The sequence below is a fragment of the Dysidea avara genome, chromosome 10, assembly GCF_963678975.1.
Source record: "Dysidea avara chromosome 10, odDysAvar1.4, whole genome shotgun sequence".
Classification (NCBI taxonomy): Eukaryota; Metazoa; Porifera; class Demospongiae; order Dictyoceratida; family Dysideidae; genus Dysidea; species Dysidea avara.
In genome coordinates, this window is record NC_089281.1 from 5,953,996 (window position 1) to 5,964,313 (window position 10,318).

The 10,318-nt window shown below is 36.2% G+C and overlaps 1 protein-coding gene across 1 annotated transcript; it reads right to left on the reverse strand.

Moving 5' to 3' along the window:
* Positions 1-448: 448 nt before the first annotated feature.
* LOC136268487 (Golgi resident protein GCP60-like) lies at positions 449-10,304 on the reverse strand. Its single transcript, XM_066063843.1, has 6 exons — positions 10,063-10,304; positions 9,879-10,014; positions 7,781-7,906; positions 2,887-2,965; positions 1,274-1,318; positions 449-982 (listed from the first exon to the last, which is right to left on the reverse strand). The coding sequence occupies exons 1-6, from the start codon at positions 10,244-10,246 to the stop codon at positions 494-496; spliced, it is 1,059 nt and encodes a 352-aa protein (XP_065919915.1). The 5' UTR covers positions 10,247-10,304; the 3' UTR covers positions 449-493.
* Between the last annotated feature and the right edge of the window lie 14 nt (positions 10,305-10,318).

Sequence of the window (10,318 nt, forward strand, 5' to 3'; positions counted from 1 at the left end):
CCTAAATATTTCAAGGGGCAAATTTTATCAAGGTTGAGCAATTAATGATAACTTATTTAAATTTTTCACAAATTTGCAAACACTCCCAAAATCAGTGAAAATTTTCCCCCTCAAAATATTTAGGCAGTATATTGTTAAAGGTCTATATAGGGACCTCAGAAACTGTCCTTTATAGGATAAATGTAGCATCCTTGAAAGGGTAGTCTCACATGGCAATTTATCACTCAAGGAAAAAAAGCAGTCTGGCCATGCAAGACAATTGAAAGGGTGGCCAAGAGCCCAAAATGAAGCTCCACTGTCCATTAAATAGAGGCTCCATTGTAATTCCCCTAGGAGATATGATGTAATACAGTACCAGTGGAATAGTCTCCAGAAAACTTCTACTATAGATTACTACATGCAACCATACATGAATCTCGACTACAATTACCAGTACTTAACAGCAACATGAAATAGAAAAATATACATATAAATAACAACATGCTATCGTAAATCACAAAGTCGGTTTGTGATAGTAGACTTTATAGTAGACAACTTTTGATCTAAGCAGAGAATAAGAGTTGTCAAACTTGAGCAGATAGGTCCCCTTAGTATGATACTGGTGATTACCCATCACAATATCTACTGAACAGTCTCTCCTAGTAACTGGTAATAGTTCATACTCTGTAGACACCTCATCAGGGTCACTAGGCTCTGGTATAAAACTGAGGCCAAACCCAATGTCATAATTCTCAGTAACAAACTCCCAGAAGATGGCAAATGCATCGTCGCTGGTTCCCACTCGGACAGTCACTGTTTCACCTCTACCAACTACTAATCTTGTCTCTTTGCCGTCTTTGATTTGTTCAATAAATTCTCTGGCAGCATTAGGTTTACACCAAAGAGAAGCTGCCAATACAGCAGTTCCTCCATTACTTGTCTCCACTCTCTTCAGTAACTCTGACACTGACTGGATGTTAGCACCTCCATCAGCAACATCACCCTACAAGTGGTCAAGTAAATAATACTGTACATACAGCATAGCATTGTTGTTTACAACACACACACACAGAGCAGTGTTTACTCTAGCTGAGTAACATATGGGTTTTTCCGAATGTACAAAGTAACTAAGACAAAAACACATAGTACCCTTTAATTTCACTATTCACAATAACTTCAGACCTGCTAAAAACAAAATGTGTACAAGAAAGAGGCAGGTAACTATGGTTGTTAGCATAGTGCAACTCATACATACAATTTCACTCAAGTACATATGTACACATTATACACTCACATTATTTGTACTTGACAGTATTGACCGTAAATTAGCACCAGCAGCCTGCATGTAGACAAAAAGTGTTACATATAATAGGCTCCTTAGAGTACAGGATGTTGGAATACAATATAATAAAAGTTGCATGTACACATGAGTAATGCAAAATTTGTGACACGCAACACACATTTGTGCAATAGTAACAGTATATTATGGTACGAAAATTAGACAAATTTATAGAAGAAGAAATTTCTGATACCACAAAGCATGATTATAAATTACTTGTACACACTGGATTATCATAAAAGAACAAAGACTCACATCCATGCAGTGACACAACAAATATCATTCAACTACTCTAATTGAACATTCAATGTTTCCACTTAAACAACAGCAGCTGTAAACACCTTCCAACACTAAATGGTATTCATTTCATATGGCCTCATACCTCTCCAGTACTTTGACAATCAACCATTAAATTTCAATCATGCATTAATATTTACTGTAGTCTCATGCCACACCCTTGCACACCTCTATAGTACATATGCCTATAGGCGTGTTATTGTTAATGATTTAAGTTATGCCATGTCATCCTACACCACTATAGCTCAACTAGTTCTGATTTTATAAATTAATATTCTAATTACAGTAATTGGTGTACCTGGTACAAGCAACATCACAGTTGTAGCTCAATAATGGTATCTCTTACACACTGTATAGCAGTCGGACATTTTTCACAAATTGGCTTAAGTATTACAAATGCATAAAAGATCCCAAAAAAGCAAAATCTGCTAAATGGTAACAAGAGCTAGTTCAAGCTCAGTCCATGAGTCCAGTCGCAGTCCAGTTTAGGGAATACAGCATGTGCCTTGTTATATTTTATAGAACATAATAGACTCTAAGTTTCGATTAATCTATTATTTGATTAATCATTGATTACTAAATCGATTAATCTATATATACAGCATCAGCCTCACCACACAGAATAACATTATAATGGTAAAAGGAGAGTTGAAGGAATGGCAGCAGTTGATAGGTAGTTACAATTAGTAGTACTTACAGGCTGCAATAGGCATGTTGAGCCAACTAGAGGTGTTCTGTAGCATTGAGAGAAGTAATGTAACTTTTGCTGCAAAGCACGACAATACCTGGTTACCTATGGTGGTGCGGCCTCTATTACACAACCCAGACAATTAGGCTCCACAAATTTAATACATGCTCCCTTGTCAGGATTATTCTGTGTTATCAAGATGGCTGCTATACAGGGAATCAATTTATTTTTTCTGTAATACAGTTCTTTATTCTTAAAGTATAACAGCTACTGTTTTCTGAAGATCTGGGTAAGAATATTTTAACACTAGTAGCAGTACTTTCATGCATAGTTGTATAGCTTCTCATAACATAGTGCTTTGTGGAAAAATGAAAAGAGGCTTTGTGAGCAAAGAGGCTTTTCACTTAGAATTTTTCTTGATGACGTGTATACTATGCAATTAATCGATTACATAATATAAAATTGATTATATTTTTTGAATAATGGATATTACTTTTCATCAAATAATTGATATTATCGATTAATCATGAGAGCCCTAGAATGTAAGTGATAAAACTGCAGAATGCACACAGTATATTATCACCTGAAGCAGGTGGATTGGGATTTCTCCATTATCAATCTTCTTTTGAACCATTTGAAATATTCTGATCTGTTCCTGCATTCTGAAAAGCAAATACGTACACAACAATACATAGTTGCTATCATGATAGTAGAAATCTTGAAAGCTTTCAAAAAGTACACATCACTACTGTTTTGATACATACTCCTATGACTCAAAATTGGATAACACTACCAACTCCTTATATTAATTGACTTGCATAAAAGTGTTAAACCACGGGTAGCAGGGTTCTGCTCAAGTTAACATGAACTGATATGTTGTGCGCTGTATTAGAATATTTATATAAGCATTGTACTGGTGGTCAGATTTAAGAAAGTACTGGTCAGTGTTTAAATGTACTGGTCACTTTGAACCACTGTCAACCAGTTGTCAACCAGTGTGGGTATATATAAATATAGTACAATTTTATCAGTATGAAAATTGCATTAAAATTTCTTGCTTCAAGATAGTTACTTTATATACACCTCTGTTACTGGCTCTATAGCCATTTTCAAACTAGAGAGTGGGCCATGTAAGTTACCAGAAATAGTGCACGCTCCATTTATATGTGTCCAAACAGAAGAGCAGTCTTGACGTTTTGCTTTGATGTTTTGTAAGAAAACCCAATAAATGAGCTAAAGAAGATACATTAAGTATGGTTAAAGCAGTTTGTTTAAATTATGCTTTCTTAGCAACATAAAATGTACGTCCTAATTGAAATAATTCATGAAATTACGTATACTAACTAATCTGATAAGGTATTTCAAACTAGGGCTGAACAAATACAGTAAATACTTGAGTACTATCTTAGTGCTAGGATAGTAAAATTGGTACTCAGGTTCTTGTTAAGACCACATGACCTAGCTCACATGATGCATTTGTCATCAGGGAGTGACATAATGAAAGCTTTAGAGTTTGTTTGGCATAATTTCTTGTCAGGAACACTAACATCAGTACTTTGTGTGCATCAATGTTGTTACTTTAAAAAACTGTAAACTGCTGAAGTCAGTATAAAACATGTCGAATGGGAATGACCACAAGGTAGCTAGTATTCGTAAGTACTCAATTATTAACTCTACAGAGTACTAGTGTTGCACCGATATCTAAATTAGCCAATTATTCCGATAACCGATATTAAGCAACACAATTAGCCGATACTGATATCTAAATTAGCCAATTATTCCGATAACCGATATTAAGCAACAGAATTAGCCAATACTGATAACCGATCCAATATACATAGGCCTGCGTCATAATGCTAGCATATTGGGTAGATATGTGAAGCTCAAATCCATGAAAATACATCAATACTCCCTAATAGAGCAGTCAGTGGAAACTGCAAACTACAATAGAGCACTCAAATGCATTGCACATAGCTAAGATCACTACACTCCAATAGAATAGTCACTTTGCTAGTGAAATACTCTAATAGAGCATTCACTGATTAGAATGCTCCAAGATAATTGTAAGAAATGTTGCTAACCTATGAGCATAATGCAAGCATAATGGGAACATTGAAGAGTATAATGGGTGAAAATTTTTGGAAATTCCTGAAAGCATTTCAGGCAAAATTTGAGCATATTTGACTCAGGCCTAGATATACACTAATATTACACTCATCGTCACTATTATTAAATGACTCATATTAGTGACATAACCATTGATATTAGGCTAAAATATAAAGTTAGATGTATACCACAAGTAAAAACTCATGGCAATTAAGTACATTTTGCTATGGGAAAGGAGATTTAGTGGAATGGCGGAAATGGCAGAATTGGCAAAAACAGCTAAATTGTCATTTCCAGATTACGAACAGCCTAAGAGCACTATACATAAGTAGCATGAAGACTCAATAACTGTTTGCTAGTACTGTTAACACAATGTAGCTAGCTAGAACTCACCAAAATTTCTTGGAACACTGATTTCTCCAGTGTATAACTTGCAGCTTAGCTTCATTAGACATAATCCTTGAGCTGCTCTTAAATTGTACGTAACTTCATCAATCTAGCTTGCAGCACACCGTATTCGAAACGTATGTTACAATAAGTGCCTAGCCAAAGTACATTATTACACATAACCATCTGCTAGAATGTTCTTTAAATTCTCATGAAATTAATTGCCACTCTGTATTGTAAACGTGCATGTCATTGTGGTCTTCTTTCAATCACGTGAGAATGTTTGCTAGGCGCTTATTGTAACATGCCCTTCAAATACAGTGTGCCGCAAGGTGACAGATTAATGAGGCTATAGTTTAAGAGATTATTTATTATGCCTAATGTTGTGGTTATGATGCTAAGATGCTAGTTTTACACTGGAGAAATCAATGCTCCAAAGAGCATGCACTTCAATTGTGGTGAGTTCTAGCTAGCTACATCGTGTTTAACAGTACTAGCTAACAGTTATTGCTACTTATGTATAGTGCTCTTAGGCTGTCCGTAATCGGCTCAGAAGTAAACAGCTATTGGACCCTTTTTTCCCCACCCAATACACGGAAAAAAGTGGTCTGGCCACACGAGACTATTGCTGGTGAGCATGCGACAAGTTTATTTTTGACAACGAACCGGAAAGTTACGGTAGTACCAGCCATTAGTCTCAACTGTATAGCAGTAGCAAAAGGGAAAGGAGATTTAGCGGAATGGCGGAAACGGCAGAATTGGCGGAAACAGCTAAATTGTCATTTCCAGGAGTGTTAAGAATATTTCATTGTTTTACTGACATCATGGCGCCTCCTTTGCGGCCAATGTAATTCAATTAGCGTCCCCAGTGTCTGGGGACGGCTCAGAAGTAAACAGCTATTGGAGTTGCACCAGACCCTTTTTCCCCACCCAATACACAGAAAAAAGCAGTCTGGCCATGCGAGACTACACCAGCAACATTTCACGTGATTCAAATATGCTCTAAACATCGTAGGAGACACTTCTAATCAAAGGGCGAGTAGTTAATTATCATAAGTCAACTGAATATGTCAGCGGAATCTCTAACTGGTACAGTTATCCGCCTATATATTTGCGAAAAGATTTGAATATGCACATGTGCGAGTTTTTGATTTGACAACGAACCGGAAAATTACGGTACATAGAAACCTAAAACCTAAATTTACTGTTGGGCATGGCCTAAAACCTGACAGTTCATTATGGGCATGGCTTGTAGTCACTGCTAAACCATCAACACATGACTTGATTAAAATTTATGCCAAATAACTTATGTCTAGCCTTCCCCACATCATATCATATGCTATACAGTGTAATGGAGATTAACATCAGCTTTGATTTAATCAAAACTGATTAATCGGCTAGTAGCCAATATCGGCCAATACCGATTATTGAACCGATTATCGGTGCAACACTACAGAATACTCAAATACCAAAAACCCACGATTGTATTAAAGCAAAACCCAAACTAATAAAACCATGGTGTTAGCCTGCTCATGACTTGTAGAAAAGGCTAACCATGTACTATTCATCAGTTCTAACAACTGTTATTCCTAAGCCATTGTGTGGCCTCTCAGCATTAAGATGTCCATCTAGATTTTCATCTTTCTAGCCCATGCAAGATTTTCTTAAACTCTGTGTTACCATAATATCTACAGAGACGGTATAAAAGATTACTAACACTAGTGAGCCACAGACTGCAATGATGTACTGCACTAAATGAAGGTAGCATGGCATACACTCCCGTACTTGTATGCTCCAAGCATTATCTATTCAACTACTCTAATAGAATGAACTACACTGTACTACTCATTGACAAAATGTTCTAATTAAACAGTTGCTATTCCAATATATTTGTTAGCTTATTACGATTCAACAATTTGCAGTTAATGATTTGTTTGAATTACAATGTCAAGAAGCAAACAGAAAATGCATTGAGAGGAAAGGCTGAATGATTAACTGCATGCATAAATCTTCAAATTGCCAAAGCACTAAAACTACTCTTTGTATTAAGACACACTCCGGTAGTGAAGTAACTGGTTTACTATACTGAATGTTACATGCACCATCCATATTTATTCCTTGCATGCATATAACAGCTACTATTAACAGAAATATCTTACACACATACATTCCACAGCCTGTCTGCAGTTATCGCATGGACGCATGCCTAACATTACAGCTGTGCCACTATATACACTATGTACACAACTACACCAGTCTACATAGTACAAACATACATGCTATTTAGTTAGTAATATGCAGCAACTGAAATAAGAGTCAGAAATTAGTCAGTTGTTTTTGAAAGGTGTACGTAATACAAAGAATTCATATATTATATATATATATACTGAGGAGAGTATCCTACTCTCATATACTCCTGTAGAAGGGCATATCGTGAAGTTATGACCTAACATTTCCGAGTTCACCCGTTTCTCTTGATGTCACTAACTGAACATAATATCTACTGAACGCGTCCCTAGCAACATCGCTGGCAACCGAACTAACTCAAGCTCTCAGCATTTCTCTCTAAACCACAAGTGTACCTTCATGGGTACAGACAACTGCGTAGGAAATTCATGCCAGGCCATTCACAAATACGGCTTCCCCGAGTGTACAAGTGTAACAAAATCTTGCACTTTCATTTTTATGACTGCTCATATGTCACAAACCACAACACTTTGTTACATCATAACTTCACGATATGCAAGGATATATGAAATTTGGATACTCTCCTCAGTATTGGAACATTAACTATTTTGCAAATAACCAATCTTTAATAATTCTTACAGAAATCAGGATGTGTGTCATGTGCGATTTAAAAAATAAATCAGTACATAGTGTAAACACATCACATGGTATTGTATTTCACTGTAATACATTCATACAAATTCAGAACCCACCTGGTGAGTTCATTTGTAAGTTTACACACAGAGAATCACACTAACCTCTTCTCTTCCAGTTTCTGGTTGATCCATTCCTTTAACTTTCCACCACTGACTATCTCAAAAAGTTTTATAAATTCTCTCTGTGCATCCTCTTTGCTCAAGTTGCCTAAACCCTTCCACTTCTTCCTAACAACAGAAAACCGAAGCAACAAAATATTCACAGGTGCTACATGATGAGGTTACATAAATGAACAAAGCAGTAGATACTATACATATTACCATCACAGTGCAGTAACTTAATTCCTGGAATGAGATTCCCTACAGACAGCCTACATATGCATGTACTGTACATACAGAATTATCAAAATTAAAGCAGTCATTTATACAGCTATAAAATTGTGAAACCTTGTCTGTTTGAACATCTGGGGACCATGCTAAAGAGTCCTTAATAGACTAATTCCAGGAGACTAAATGTGTGTACATAAATGCCCATTGACAAATGTCCTGTTTATCACTGTTGGTCGACCACATTATTCTTATGGGTAGGTGGTATTCACAACATCTATAGTATTCATGGCCTGGGTTTAAATAACATTTCAAATCCCAGGTGTACCTGAATGTTAAATAGCACCAGTAGTGACTACGTACATATATACGTATCTTACCAGATTCATTGCATTACATACCATTCGACAATACTACATGTACACAATGTACCGTATAGTGGATAATTTTTTTTTCAGGTATTTAAGAGACCCTTCTCTTCAAAAATATATTTCCAAGTCCTTTTGTTCTTCAAAAATAAATTCCCACAAGTAAACATAACTTTCCTACACATGATCCAACATTTTGGCATGGATGCGTACAATATTCACTCATGCGTTCTAACTCAGTATTAATGATTGTAGAGGTTAACCAGTATCATTACTGTGTCAATACCAGTACACTGCTCATATATATGTGTGCATTAGAGTGGAAGGTATAGTGGGTATTTTTGAAGCAGAATTTTTTTGTAAAATCTGAATTTGGTTTTGATCTCAAAGAGTGCACACTTCAAGGATTTCATACGTAAATGGAAATTCATGTCACAAATTACAAAAATACATGCCAAAAACTGACTAACTGATGGAATAATCCCCACCTCCTGTGTACTGGAGAGAAGACTGGGGGGATTATCGAGTGCCTAATCAGTCACTGGCTCGACTAAGTCAAAATGACTAGATATATTACTTGTTTATGAATTAATCCAAGCAATGGATTGCACATGTATGAGCAGCTCAGCAAAAACCACTTGTGTGGCTATTTCAAGTCGTAATTTTCAGATTTTTCTTCTGCGTGTGATATTTGGCCACAGTATACATATATCATAGCAGATATATCTGCAAAAGTTCTAAGTTGTTTGGTAATTTCAATCTTAAGTTATAATGTGAAATCAAATGACCAGAAAGGATACAAGACTGGTTATAGCAGAGCCAGCCACATATATATTTTTTCATGGTGCTATTTAGTTTACAGTGGAACCTCATAATATGAACAACCTTGGGATCAACAACTAGTACATGCTAGGCTTATAAGGAACCAATTGTGTGGATTATATACAGGATGTATATGCAGGAGTCTTCCAGGTCACTAAGTTCCATGTATTATGCTGTATTCACTGTACATGTATGGAAATATAGCAGATCACCAGAAATAGTATACATATACTTAAATATGTAAAAGCCATTGGAAAAGCATTGAGTGCACAAAACACCATCCCAATAGTTGTATCACTGCAAATGATGCCCATAAAATTATTAATGCCAGTCATACAACTTGGGATGACCAGACTTGACAGTGTCCTGATCATAAGGCGTCATTTTCTAAGTCATTTTATGTGCTAAGCAATACTCTGATGTTATCTCAACCAAATATCTAGATTTGTGTATATATAATTTAACTATACTTAAGTGAACACATATACATACGTAGCACATTCACTACATTGGGTAATACAGTACACAACTGAGGGGAAGATACTAGTTTTCAGACACTGGTACATAAAGCTACAGCACAATTCCATGCAATGTGTACGTTGTTTGTAGGCTTCTATTGTGGCTTTGGTGTACCAAGAACACTTGTGCATCTATAGTGCTACACTACACTTCATTGTTCTTACCTTCTATCAGACCCAACAAGATCAAAGTATCCCGTATTGGTGTCCTTCTCTGGTCCATAACTACCATACTTCTCCTGCTTGTAGTAGGCTAACAACAACACTCTATTGTGGTAGTCCATCTTGATTTGATCTTTAACTGTACAAACAAGAGTTAATACGACTGTCTTTAAGTGTGTACTCGTACCTTTTCTATATATTTCTACTACGGTGCTGTACAGATCTGGTAAAGGTAGTAAGTCCCATATTTCTTTAGTATCCGCGTCATCTGAGGCGACACCATTTAACCCACTTGTTTGATTGTTGGCTGTAGCGGCCGGGTTAACAGACCGTTCATCGTTACTGGAATTTTTCCTGACTATCACTGACATATCGCAACTTTAATACAATCTCACCTAACTACACAACTAAACCTCTTTTTTTAACCGACTGTCGATTTTTTT

Bases quoted from the DNA above. Each gene is read 5' to 3' on its own strand.
- LOC136268487 (XM_066063843.1), bottom strand. From the start codon at position 10,246: ATGTCAGTGATAGTCAGGAAAAATTCCAGTAACGATGAACGGTCTGTT. The intron at 10,015-10,062 runs GTACGAGTACAC...TTGTTTGTACAG, and splicing joins AGTAGAAATATATAGAAAAG to TTAAAGATCAAATCAAGATG. The intron at 7,907-9,878 runs GTAAGAACAATG...TTCTGTTGTTAG, and splicing joins CTTGTTGGGTCTGATAGAAG to GAAGAAGTGGAAGGGTTTAG.